Genomic DNA, 14,363 nt, shown 5'->3' with positions numbered 1-14,363 from the left:
TAACGTTCCCCCAGTACATAATTTGAAATTTGGTGGAGGGTAAGGAATGTCACGTGGTTGATATCAAATACGTATGTTTGTGTATGCGCGCGCACCTTTTGGCATTCTTAGAGCGATAGTAACCCAACACCGCAGATCCACGGCTTCGAATGTACCACAGCTATCGGTCGACCTTGGATATCAAACCAACATCGGAGTAAGTGAAAAACAATCCTCGGAACCATTAATTTTGGAATGTCACGTGGTTGATAACGTGGGAAAGGAATGTGGGGGTGATTGATGTTGCACATCAGCAGTCCTACCGTGGGAAATGAATTTGGCGTGGTTAATGTTACACATCAGCAGTACTATCGTGAGAAAAGAATGTGGGACGGTAAAAAGTTCTTGCCCCCACTGCGCCCTCTACCACTGGCAGGCGAGCACTACAGACTTTGACCTTCGGTCGGTAAGATTGTCGGTAAAACAGCATGATTTCGACCTTCGACCGATACAACTGTCGGTAAGGTTGCACGGTTTTGACGTCAAGCCGGTACGGCAGACTGTGATGTCATCGCGGAAAAGGGTTTGAGTCTCGGGAGAATGTCGGTAAGTGTCGGTAACAGAAATCTGCGTGTATAACCCGCCTTGCTATATTACTCCCTGTGCAGTGGACTTTGGCTACACCTACTATCAAACCGAAATCTACCCCACTCGAAACTGTGACTGCGCGAGACTTTACAGGAAATCAATCGACTCTACGCGTTATCGCGAAAACTCAGGCTACAGCCATCAACAAGGAGATCGGCAAACAAATTCCGAGTGCGACTCTAACTCAACAAGGAATTGGCAAACCGTTTACCGGTGCGCCGATCTAAATTGCACTCGAAATGCGTTCGCAAAGAAATAATAGCGCTTACCGCTTCGCAACCACACCAAGAACTCTCCGACACCGGCTTCCACCATGTCACACATAATTCTTCAACTTTTAATTTACTCAACCGTGACCACCGCGAAACGTCACCAGGACTCAAGTGTCGAGCTCCGCAAATCGGAGCCGCAATTCAAACATGCCTTGAACATAGGCGCTATCCGTTGTCAAAATTCTCCAGTTCTAATTGGCGTTTTCGTTACAAAATTTTTATAGCGTAACTGATCGCTATCGTTGATTCCCGCTGTCGCAGGGTATTGATTGGTTGTCCAGTCTCTGGTATCCCGTAGTTCGACAGTGGCGTGGTGACGACTTAGCGAGGTTGCCTGACGTCAATGTGGAGAGGGGGAGGCTACGGCTCGCCGGCCACAAACGGGAATTTCTTCTGCCTTGGGTTCCCTCGCGGCAGAGCCTTACGTTGTCGCTCTCTCCGTAGCCTCACGCGAGGCCCTCCTGTCCTCGCGATTCGTCGCGACTGCAATTCTGTAACGTCGTTCGAATTTGCCGCTGATCTCGTCTATGATGCCGCATGTACTCGAAACCAGAAAAAAAATAAACAAAAATCCTGAAAAATCGTCTTTGCCAAACCAAAAATTGCCCCCCCCCCCCCCCCCCCCCCTCGGAGTATCAGATGCGTGACTTTTGTCCTGGCGCTCATTTTTTGAAAGGATTCGCGGTCTGATCCGTGGGGTCCCTAATTTCGAGTTCCATCTAGGGTTCGGGGAGCCGTTTGGAACGCGCATTGAAATTGCCTCGTTACAATATATATAAATTATATTCCTCGACAATAATAGATGATTTAGATAATTATGGAAAGGTAATAGTTCCAGACTTAGAAAATCTATTTGAGCAAGAAGAGTTGCATTTTGCGCTAAGCAAATGTAATCCATGAAGGCACTAGGCAAATACCAAACAAATTCTTGAAAATCTCAACGTCAAACTGGCTATTATAGACAATTAGTTTGTTCAATAAGATGCTGCAAAAGAGGAAACACCTGACTACGTCGGACATTATTACAAAAATTCTGTATAAAAAAAAGGGGATAAAATGGGGTGCGTGTACTCGTTGTGCTAGAGTATGAGGCATAATGTGTGTGTAAGAAACACTGGCGCTCATGGATAAATGTGCCATTTGGTGCCCTTCCACGACCGTTCATATCACGAGAATTAGCAGATCAGCTGTCCTCGTTAGGCTTCGAGTTGTAAGCGTTAGTTCTTACGCAAGCCAACTTGTGGCGCTACGTGCCGGTGCAGGTGCAGCGGCGCCAGTTTAGCACCCACAGTGCGGGGTGGGGAAGCAAGAAGCTCAGTTCCTGGGCCGGATTCCGAACATCAAGCGAGTTCGAGTTAGTGAGTTCTACGGTTTTCCGCTTTCCATACTGTTATTATAGTCGATGGTTAATGAACACGATCGGTACAGAGCTTGTCGATGTTAAATATTATTACGAAGTGGCACGTGGACAAGTGGCAAAGGAGAGAAAAATAGATGTTAGTTCTGACGTTTGTTTGTATTAACTATACATAACCTCTTATTTCTTCTCAAAAGGTTGGGTGTTGAGTATACTGCATACTTCATATTTTAGAGTTATGCTAGTGTGTGGGTAATTACCACGAGCAGATAGAGAACGATTTATTAGCCGCTAGATGGCACAGACCGCAAGTTCCAGAGCCATACACTATTCAGGAAAGAAGAGATTGACATGACACTCCAAATTTCCATTTCCAAAAAGACGAACACGAACTCGCTTGATGTTCGGAATCCGGCTCCTGAGGAGACTCCTAGAACAGAAACAAATAGAAGCATATCTGCAGTACTCCGACGTGGGGACAAGTTTTCCTGCAGTTAGCGCCACTTACCTTTCCGTGGTTGCAATCAGAACTAAAGAGTAATGAGGAATTGGTAGCGGGAAATTCGAATTTAGAGTAGGAAATGCTTTTTCACCTATTATAAAATTATTACTATAAGAAGGGTAATTGAATAGATAATTCAATCAGACTAGTATATATTTGATGTCTTACGCAAAATATGTTCATCGCAAATTTCGCTAAATCTCCAGTGTTGAACTCGATGTTTCCATATAAGAAATACATCTTTCTCATTTTTTCGAAATCTATGACACACAGATGTTACATCAAAACAATTTAAAACACAGCACTTTGCTTTTTTAGGCATATTTGCTTACAAACATTTCAAAACACTTTTTATATTAGCGCTATCAGAGTGAACGCGTTCAATCAACATGTAGTTATGAAATGTAATGAAATGTAAGATGGCGGCGACGTCACCAGTGCACTGCGAATTGCCCGGAACTGTTGCGCTAAGAGGCGTGCCGTGGTTGAACGCAGTACTAAACTGGAACCAGTCGGTCTATGACAGTTTCCAGGCCTTGACGACTCCGCGCAAGGGGTACGGTCGCCAATATTTGTGCAAACTTTTTAATAAAAACCGGTCTCAATTAAACTTCCGCCTTTACTTAAGAAACCTTCTGAAGACCTTCCACACACCCCTTACAAAGTGTATCTCTAACATGATACAACGTTGTACATCGTCTAGTCATTCTGCGATACAGTTACTCAAAATGAAATCTATTTTCTGTTAGTGTTTTGCATCTACATAAAACGTTTCGATACTTTAACTAACCCTCTCCTTTCGCTTGATTGAGACTACAATTTCCTTAGCGCAACAAATGGAAAGCACTAGCTATTGACTCTAGTAAAAAATAAATAACTGATGAACTAAGGTTTTCACGCAAAAGATAAACTCGAGAATGCTACTCTGGGCTAAGAAAGAAGCCAACATATCAGAGTGGCAAGTGAGTTTCTAAGAGGGCCGAGGATGTATAGTCAATTTATTCAATAATTTAACAATTTATTGAAAACACAAAAGCCACCAGCTCCTCCAGAATCACGCTAATTCACTCACTCGGGTAGATCGTAGAATGTTCACTTTTAGTAGTTTTATTCGCTTGTCAACTCCATTCTGACGTTTGCTTCTCGCGTATACGCAATAAATGATTTCGAGAAGATCAAACGTATCCAAACTGTGTTTATCAAGCGGCTACTAAAAATTCCAAACTGTGTATCAGGATATGCGCTAAGGTTGGAATCGGGGTAACCGCATACCTCGATGAACACATAATAAATTGGATAATGAAGGTACTGGATATGGATGATACAAGATATCAGAAAATTTATTTACTAAAGTAGCTTCACCCAATTTGATGAGAAGGGTGCAAAATGTAAGCGGACATTACAAACTAAAAAATTATTTTAGATCCAATGAATAAAGCATCAATATGGGACAATCTCACTACTGCGTCATTAATATCTCGTAAACAGGAACTATGTGAGAAGAAGGACAAATATTTGTGCAGTGTTGACCAGGGAAGATATGCAAATTCCAGTAGTCTCATTATTTACCCAGAAATTAAACAGAACCATGGAATACAAAATTGCCTTACAATGAATTTACTCGATAACAAATTCCAAATTAAATGGCAAACCAAATTATCAAATTTCTACAGCCGTAGAATAGTTGTGGGCAACACTATACATATGCTGAACAAGATCCCATCCTATTGTCATTATTGTGAATAGCACTGTATTCACTCGCTTATTGAATGTAAAAAATACGCCGAGGAAAAAAAAGAGTTAGAACTATCGAATAGCAATGGGCGTTTAGATCTCTTCGCACAGTTCAAACATCCAAACCTCGACGTAATTACCAAGTTTATAGTGCTAGTCAAACATGTTTTGAGCACACTCGGAATTATGCGAATAATCAATAAGTGCCACGTATGTGTGTACTACGAGCAAAGAGAGCTATGACTCCCATTGTAATACTTCTATGAAGTGAAACGATAAATTTGATCGATTACTTAATATTGAGCAATCCACGAACTGCGCCTACAAAAATAAAGGGTTTCCTGTGCGTTTCAAGGGAATAACGAGTCAAAAAAAATCCACAAAAAGAACAATGTGAAAAAAGCAATTTTTATTTGGAATAGGTGTTCTTGTTTTCAAGTCTCGATACTGAATATTTTTACAATAATATTCGCTGGCCAAGTAACCACACAAGGGACAAATGATTAAACTCCTGACGAACACTACATCGGCCAGTCATGCCAGGATGTATAAGGGGTGTGAACACAACTTCGGTACAGTATATGTACAAAAATTGAAGACAGACTATTCAAAAATGAATAAAGAAAGATAAGAGAAACAATTTGAACGATAGAAAGACAATTTACATTTACAATTTTAACGTTATGAACCTTCTGACAAATAATTTATGTATTGATTGACTGAACGGATAAATATACAATCTGATTTACGGCTATTACTACAAGATTGAAGGAAACCCAATGAAAATTTCATTCTTATAATTTATACATTAAACATGGCATGAAACGTATAATTAAACGATCAATCGAACTTACCTAAGTGAAGTTCTATCGTAATTGTAAGAAGCGCCTTCTCCGATGATCAAATGGTAGTACCCCTTTCTTGCCAGTGCTGCCACAACGTTTATGGTGACGAAAACAAACATCCCGCGAGCCCTGACTCCTACTGAACGGACGCCGCGGCGTCCGTTCCAATTCCCTCATTGTTTTTAAAGTGCTACGGTATCAATTTTTCGGGCTATCGCATTATAGTAGAGAATAATCAAGGGTGGGACCTGATCATCGGAGAAGGCGCTTCTTAACATTACGATAGAACTTCACTTAGGTAAGTTTGCTTAATCGTTTAGTTGTATTCTGCGCCTTCTCCTCAGATCAAATGGTAGATGTTTATAGTAGATACGGCAGATATATTCTGATGAAGTGTGCTTAACACATAAGTTATTATAATTAATAAACAAAATAACTCGACTTATCCTTACAGTTTTAAAATTGCTTTGGCGAAACTATCTTGCTCTGATCCTATTTCCCTATTGTAAAACCTTGCGAAGGTTTTTGACTCCGTCGTCCATCCTGTAGTTTTTCTAATCGTGTCTACACTAACTCCGCTTCTCTTTGCAGCTGATGTTGACGCGTGCCTTGTACTATAGGCCGAAAAAATAGACGTGTCTATTCCACTTTTTTGCAGCGTATTCTTAATCCATTGACTTAAGGACTGTGATGAAACTGCCTTGTGGGGTTTTTTCCAAGAGATGAACAAAGCGTTTTCTTCTTTCCGAATGCTTTCCGTCTTTAAAATATATTGCTCTACTGCTAAAGCAACACAGACTGCTGGATTCTCGTGAAAAATTGGCAAAATTATTGTTGGCTGTATACGATTGTGTTTTGAAGTTTTCAACGGCGCTGGAATCTTTATTTCAATTCTTTCGCCGATTTTCTTACAATTTCTTCTATCAATTGCTGCCAACGTTTGTATTCTGTGACCTGTAGCGAGCGCTAAAAGCGTGATTGTTTTTTGCGAAAGTATTTCCAACGACATATTCTCATATGGGAACCATTTTCCTACGAAATCCGATACAATTTTCGGATCCCAAATTCTGTCGTATTTTAGCTCCGCTGGTCGTAACTTCGATACGCCCCTACAAAACCGTTTTATCAAAGGATTTATGCCGATCTCTGGTCCCAGAATTGAAGCGATGGCTGACCGCGCTGAGTTTATCGATCCATATGCCGCCCCATTTTTAAATTCGTTTGTGAAAAATTTTAAAACATCTGTAATCTGCGCTTCGAAGATTCGCGTGTTTGACCGGTGACAAAATGCCCACCATTTCTTGATTGAGTGCTCCTTCATATTGACGAAGCGACGAGTCACTCAGAGAGGCCAAAGCTACTTTGATTGATTTTTCCGGCATCCCCTTTTTAAATAAGCCTGCCGGATGATATCCCTGCTACCACGGAAAGTTGCGCCCACAGAGGATGTGGTGTCCTGTCGGAAAAAAGCAACTATTTTTTGTTAGGCTTGAAATTAATCGGTTTCCATGTGGATACCATGGCTGAGAAGGCCAGTTGGGTATCATTAAAATGCCTCTAGCTCTTTCGCTATCAATCTTCTTTTTTACTCTCGAAATAATTGCAAAAAGGGGGAACGCATAGAAAAATGTTTTGCTCTAATCAACGGTAAAGGCTTTAATAGCTTGCGCATCTGGGTCTTTTTTCCACGAAACATACTCTTCACATTTTGTGTTGACTCTTGTTGCGAATAAATCGATATTTGGTTTACCAAATGTATGACAGATCTCGTTAACCCTTTCAGTCATGCATTTTTCATTTGCACCGATTTCGATGAAAATTGATACTCGGGAGTTTTCGGGGTGGCTGATTACGAATCTGGCATTAGATTTATATCTTATATCTTTCTGCTCAATATTTTGGCCTGAATTAAGTCATTTGGGGGATTTTGGAATGGCTGATCACGAATCTGAAGTCATAACTTCAGAATTTCTAAATCCAAGATGGCAAATGCCATCTTATCTTTCTTTGTCTATATTCGTGTCTCTCTCTTAGCCCTACCCGGAACTAACGACGAGGACGTGGAGAGCATCTAGTTCCACTTTTTGTTTGTTTTTTTTTCCTGTTTTTTTTTGTTGCCGTATTCTGTTTCTTGTGTTTTTTCTTTTATTTTCCGTGTTTTTTTTTTATTTTTTAGTGTTTTTTTATTGTTTTTTTTCGACTTGTTTTTTTTTCAATATCCCTATTATGACGCACGCACGCACATATATATATATATATATATATACCAATGATAATGATGAGGAACCACGGATTTTAATTATCTCAAATTTCATCTCAAATGAACTGAAATATTTATTCCTAATGTATATTCGAAGGAATATTCCTGATAAAGTAGGATATCACGTGATTGAAATTTTTATTGTCACATTGCCCAATTGGATCGACTATAGCGGATCCACCATTTCGAATTTTCAAAATATGACCTCATATTCGTAATGAGCGACTCAAAAAACCCCTAGATACGTATTTTCAGAGGCCTTGGTTCAATACTAGAGCTCTGAGGTGATTTTTAAAAAGGTGGGACCGTAGCGATCCCACTATGACTGAAAGGGTTAAAGGCAGCTTTTGAGATCTCTGATTCAGTCTCTGGTTCGAGTCTTCTTGATTCGTAATCCGCGATAGTATTTGCTTCCGACTTTATATATAAAACAAAAACCCAGAGATTTCTTTTTTCGCACCACTGCCATATCAGTTTTGCTATTTCACTTAATTTTTCGATTTGCATTCCCCCCGTATGATTAATATAAGCAATCGCTGTGGTGTTGTCTATCCTTAAAAGGATATCGCAATCTGCCTTGTTTTCCGCGAAGCATTTTAAACCAAAAAACGCAGCTAAAAGCTCGAGATAATTGATATGGTCTTTCTGTTCCGTTTTACTCCAAAACCCGTGCGCTCTTTCGTCCTCTACACACGCCCCCCATCCTTTCAAGGAGGCGTCAGAACAAATCTCCATGCAAAATTTCTTTCCTGTGATTGAGTCGCAGACCGCCGTCACATTTGAGTTCCACCACAAGAAATCTTCTCGGGTGTTCGATGATATTACCATTTGGGCCTCGTTTCCGTGACTATCCCTTAGAGCATAAAATTTTTCTCGTTCAAGATCTTTCACATATACTCAACCATATTTCACCGCCTGACAATAAGAGCCGAGTTTCCCTGTTAACGACGCAAATTCACGTATCTTACACTTGCGTAGCTTTTTGAATTTTTTGATTAATTGCGTAACTGTTAATTTTTTCTCCATTGGTAATTCGATTTTCATCTCTCTTGAGTTCAAAATAAAGCCCAAATATTTACACTTTCTCATTGGAATTAGTTGACTCTTTGCTTGATTTATAATGAACCCTAATCTCTCTAATAATTCGCGTGTTTGCAGAACATTATCTGCACAATCGTTGCTATGTCTTCCGAGAAGCCAGATATCGTAGAAATAAATTACAGACGTATTACCTCAATTGCGAAACTACGGGTTTCATTACTTTTTTGAAAACGTAAGGCGCCGTATTTAACCCAAAAGGTAAACACGTAAACTCAAACAGATGTCCTTCGAATCGGAACCGTAAGTATTTTCTGTGCGATTCTTCTATTGCTATCAAATAATGTGCATCTTTTAAATCTGTTGTGGGCATGAAACAATCCTTATGCATCAGATCCTTTACTGTACGTATATCTTCGAATTTGAAGTGCACTTTTTCATTGAATTTATTCAGCTTTTTTAAATTTAAGATCAGACGACAAGAGCCATTAGGATTTGGAATTAAAAATATATTCGAGATAAATTGCCCTGTTGTTTCCTGACATTTGCGAATTGCTCCATTTTTTAATAATTTTCCGATATTGTCATAAATTTGCTTCTTTTCAGTCTCCGACCAAACCTGTTTCTTCGGTGATATTTCCTGCCCAACTTTTTCAGCAAATGGTAACTTGTACCCGTTTACCCATTGAATAATTTACCTCTGTACCCTCGAGATTTTCCCAGGCCGACAAGAATTTTCTCAATCTCCCCACCGGAGTACGCACCGAGTCTTCTACTTGCGGTTGTGCGATCGTCCTTTCGATGACGTCCTCCAAACACTCTTCCTCTCGACATTCGGGTTCTGCTTGTAATATTGCCCGTTTGTCTGTATTGCCCGCTCGTCGTCGCTCCACGACCCCGTGTTGTCTGTCGGGGCGGGCCTTTCCAGTTTTTGCCTGCTGCTGGGAGGAAGTGGAGGCTTTTACTGCTGGTTTCAGCTCCTTTGACGAGCGTTTCAGCAATTTTGCTGTCTTGAGTGTCCCTTCGAGCTCTTTTCCGAATAGCCATTCATCCACAATCGTCGCGTTCAGTGTATCTTTCATTCATAGTGGCGTTAAGATGTGCGAGGATTATCAAGCGTCTTGTCGTAGATTCTTGACGCTGTAGGTGTACGAGAATTTTTGACACATGGCTCAAGGTTGTCAGCAACAACATATTGTTCGGATTCACCCCTTTGAGAAGGTTAAATATAATAGGGCCTAAGGCCGCGAGACACAGCGATACGTCTTTTTGTTTCTCCATCATTCGCTTGGCTCTTGTAATAATCGGCTCGAGAAGAGATGCTTTTACTTCCGGATTCAATTTTAGTGGTTCCATTATTGAGAAATTCTTCGGAACTGGATATTCTTTGAAAATATCTCTTTGGGAAGGCCCTCTTTCAGGATGCTTATTTATCTGACTAAAATATCATTATGTATCGCTGGGCCGAGTTTCTTCTCCGCGTCTATACATTTCCCTATCGCCACCAGCAATTTCTCGTCGAGTATTGGCTCTATAGTAGTAGCTTGTACCTCTGAAATTGAGCTATTGTGCTTGTCAGTCGTATCAGGTGGCGACGATGCTACTCGTGTTGACAATGGGAGAAATTTGACCAACTCTTTCCCATGAGTCTGCTTGTCTTGAACTTCTTGTCTCACTTTACTTTGAGACGGCAGTAGTTGGTCCAACGGTATCAGCGGCGGCCTGTGGTGATGGATCTCCGATTCCTCTGAATCTTCGGAGGTAGACTTCGTACCTATAATATGTATACATACCAGATTGAGCCTCTCTGTAAATCTATTTTTTTTTTTTTTAAACGCCATATATATACATATATTCATATATATTGAGCTGGCTCGCCGTTATTATGCTTGCTTATTTTGAACCCTATTCTGTAAGTCATTTCCCAGATCTTGTGTGTTTTATTTTCAGAATTTTACTCTGTACGTTATACAGCAGATCTTGTCCGCATGATCATCAGAAACTTGTTCTGCATATAACTCTTTTGTGACGCCGTACTTCGGTGCTGTCTGTGAACAGAAGTGAGGTTAAACTTACGTCTTTTCTCCAACCGACGAATCGTGTTTCTTTGCTTCTTCGATTCTTTTTTCAGTCGTTTTATTTCCTTCAATATTTTGTTTTCGTCCTTCTACGCACGTTTCTTCTTGTGTCCTATGGTTATTTTCCCGTAATTAAGCACAATTTATTTCCATGACGTGGCTTCCTTGGCACAAAGAAAAGGAATGACGGAATTGGAACGAACGCCGCGGACCAAGGAGTCGGGGCGCGAGGGATGTTTTTTTCGTCACTATAAACGTTGTGGCAGCACTGGCAAGGAAGGGGTATACCATTTGATCTGAGGAAAATGCGCGGAATACAATAAATTTATTCAGATTGTACCTATCACTAATTGTATATATTTTAATATCAAGATAATATTGTTATTTTGTTTAATCACTTTTCAATTTTTCATTTGAGCATAATTAAATAAAAAATTATGAAATATTAAAAACTTCTTCTTTTAGTAAAAATGTTGTAATAAGTGACAAAGTATTCCGTACTCTAAATTTGAATTTCCCGCGACCGATTCCTTATTAGCCTTTTTAATATCGATTGCAAACCTGGCAAGGTAAATGGCACTAACTGCAGGAAAACTTGTCCCTGCCTCGAAGCACGACAGTTACGGTTCTATTTGTTTCTATTCTAGGAGTCGGCTCCGCACTAGTAATAAGGAGATTGCATTCCCATTCCAAAGATGGGATAGTAAATTCGGCTCGAAAAGGAAAGGCGTCCGCCAGAAGGAAGAAATGGACAACGAGTGGAGCATGCGCAGTACGTTCGTAGCTACCTTTCTCTCTCGCAGAAAGTGCCAATGAGAGAGTTCTGACTATGGAGCGTATAGAAGGAGGGCACTCTCTAATAAATGGCGCGTTCAAAATGTGGACAAACTCGGGATTTAAGTAAGGATATACAAAATAAACGACGTGGTGCTGATTGATACTAAATTGAGTGATGAAATTGAATGTGTTGCGGATCATGGAGAGAGGCTCCGGGCGATGTGCGACCTGCGCGACGGGGTTCGCGCTCATATGCATCGTGTATAATTGTGTCTCTTTTACACACGTTCTCGTTGCGGAGCCGAGCCTATGCCGGTCAGCCAGGCTTCACGTTAGTGAGTGAGCGTTGGGCTAGGCTGATTGTGAGGCAGATAACAACGAGCCCAAAATATATTGAGATGACATAAAACTGGATCGGGATCCCAGATGTCGTCGTACTTTGACATGCGAGGAATTAATTGCGCAACGTCTCTAGAAAATCTTTTAATTATACGGTGTTGCCTTATATTTTTTCAGACTATTAGTGCTAGAGCTAATTGATATGAATTCAATGTGCCATACATTCTAATGTTGCTTAAGCTACTTGTCAAAAACTCAATAGTACGTGCGATAGAAGTTGCAAATGGACAAATTTTGTTGTTTCGGAAAAAAATGCATCACACATTCAATAGCTTACGATACTATTTAATTATTTCTTCCGTTAACAATGCTATTATTACCGGTATAGCGGTACAGAGTCTTGAGGTAGTCCTATCAAGTTAAATGTTTACCCGATAACTTCCCGGCAACCGGCAAACTGACTCTCGAAACGGACAATGATGCCTAAAATTATCATTTAATAAATCATCTTGAGGTGTAAAGTGAATCAGCTCTGTTATGAGTAATTTTTGAAATAGGGGGTATCATGACTGTGTAGGCCAGAAGGGTACAACCAAAATACCTTCTGCTTTGTCCCAAATTATTTTCCTAATCGTCCTCAAAATTATCACAAACCGCGGGAACGCGTAAAGTATGTAAGTATGTCCACAAAACAATCAATGTGTCTATCACTGCAGCTTCCAGTTAGTTGTGCCATAAAACGAATTTATCACATTTCGCATTCACATTTGGGACGAACAAATCTACATTAAAATCACCAAAAAATAACTTTACTCTCTTATAAGCCCTAATAGCTAGTTTCCATACAGTTTCGCTTGGTCTAACTCTCGATTCCTCATCGGCTTCTTTATTATCGCTTAATATACGAAAAAAAAATATATCTATAAATTGCAAGCTTTACACTACTTCCGAATTTCTTCGTCAAGTCTCAACAGTTCTGGAAGTTGAATACTACCCATGCGATTTATATAAGACAACACCGTTGTGTTGCCCACGTGGAGTAATATTTCACAAGAACGCTTATTTTTTTTCAAAATATTGTAGACCATAAAACACAGTTTTCAACTCTAGAAAGTAAATATGTTCCTCTCGTTACTGACTATTCTAGAACCCATGTGACTGATCTCCGTTATAGCTAGCGATGCCCTTGACGGTTAACGATACATCACTAAAGATTCCCATCTTAAATTTACCTTCCCTAATTGGATTGATTATTACAACCGAAGACCACACTCTAAACTTCGGAAAACTAGATTAAATAATAGCTGTTTATTTTACTCTTCAAGACTTTCGCGGTCTTTCACATATATGGATTTGACTATTTTGACATATGGTTCCTTCCTCCTCTTTCCTTTTCCTCTATCATACATCCATCACTGACCCTATATCGTGACTCCCTTCTCTCACTAAAATATTTACGTTACTTGGCCCGTCTCTCTTTCACCCTTTTCTCACTGACTGCGTCTTCTTGCCGCACTTGGCTTACATATCTTCTCTTTACGCTGTCACATTTCCCACTTCCTAGATGTCGTCACTTTTCTTCCTAGCCACCTTCCCCACTTTTCCTGCCTCTTCTATTCTCATTTCCTCTTTCTTTCCCTACTCACCTGTCCTATTCTGCCAGATTTTCCCTCTTTTTTCGCACGTTCTCAATCATACCTGTCACTCACACTGCTCTGGGAACGGAAGTCTATGTAATTCTATGTAAATATCCGATTGGCTTAGGGCAAACGTGCAGGAAAAGAGGCATGCTGCACACTGCTGTACTAACATAATGCGATTCGATCACCCGGATTTGCATCAAAATAATCCTGTTTTCACAACTCACGTAGCCTATCAGTAATCGTAAACTGGTTACTGTATCTTACCTTTGATGCGCAATCAAAACCGATGTTGAGAGCAGCCAAACTTGCGACCACCGATCGATCAGGATTGCATCTCGTAGCTGAAATTGAGTATTTCTGATAAGCAATTGTTGTACATTGTAGAATCATTTCGAGGAGTGGCATGTTCGATAAGCCACTGAGGTTAAAAATAACGGTTAAGTTAGTAGAATGTAAGAATGCGTGAGAATGCTTATATTCTGTTTATTTTCCACGGACCGATCCGAGTCGCAGCTAAAGTCCAATTCCCTTTTGAAAACCATTCCCCCTGCATACGAGCTCAAAATTACTTGACACTGGCTTGGAGTTAAAATTAATTGTTGTTAGAAATAGCAATCTAGTATTATCCTAGTATTTCATTACGTTAAAATGCACGCGCATTCCCTTCACTGTGATGAGCGACATCTATACATTAAAACTATATCCATGTTACCGCTCCCCCTCCTCTATTTTCCGTTTTTTATCTCAGTAACAGTATGTAGACTTATTCGCTAATTAATAAAATCCTTGATTTTCGTTGCAATCACGACTTCTTGTGTCAAATATAACCCAATACCTATAACAATTGCAGACATATGAAATCTAAAGTTAGTATAAGCCTAATAGTAATAT

The 14,363-nt window shown here is 40.1% G+C and overlaps 1 protein-coding gene across 1 annotated transcript in view; it reads right to left on the bottom strand.

The window, feature by feature from the left end:
• The window catches only part of LOC124175495 (ornithine decarboxylase-like), a 72,305-nt gene that overhangs the window by 27,663 nt on the left and 30,279 nt on the right, over positions 1-14,363 (bottom strand). The window contains exon 3 of the mRNA XM_046555822.1: positions 13,737-13,813. Within this exon, the coding sequence (XP_046411778.1) occupies positions 13,737-13,813 (77 nt within the window). The remainder of the gene's footprint in view (positions 1-13,736; positions 13,814-14,363) is intronic.

This window comes from Neodiprion fabricii, chromosome 2, assembly GCF_021155785.1.
Source record: "Neodiprion fabricii isolate iyNeoFabr1 chromosome 2, iyNeoFabr1.1, whole genome shotgun sequence".
Taxonomy (NCBI): domain Eukaryota; kingdom Metazoa; phylum Arthropoda; class Insecta; order Hymenoptera; family Diprionidae; genus Neodiprion; species Neodiprion fabricii.
The sequence above is the reverse complement of the archived record's forward strand: the minus strand, read 5'-3'. Positions and strand labels throughout refer to the sequence as shown.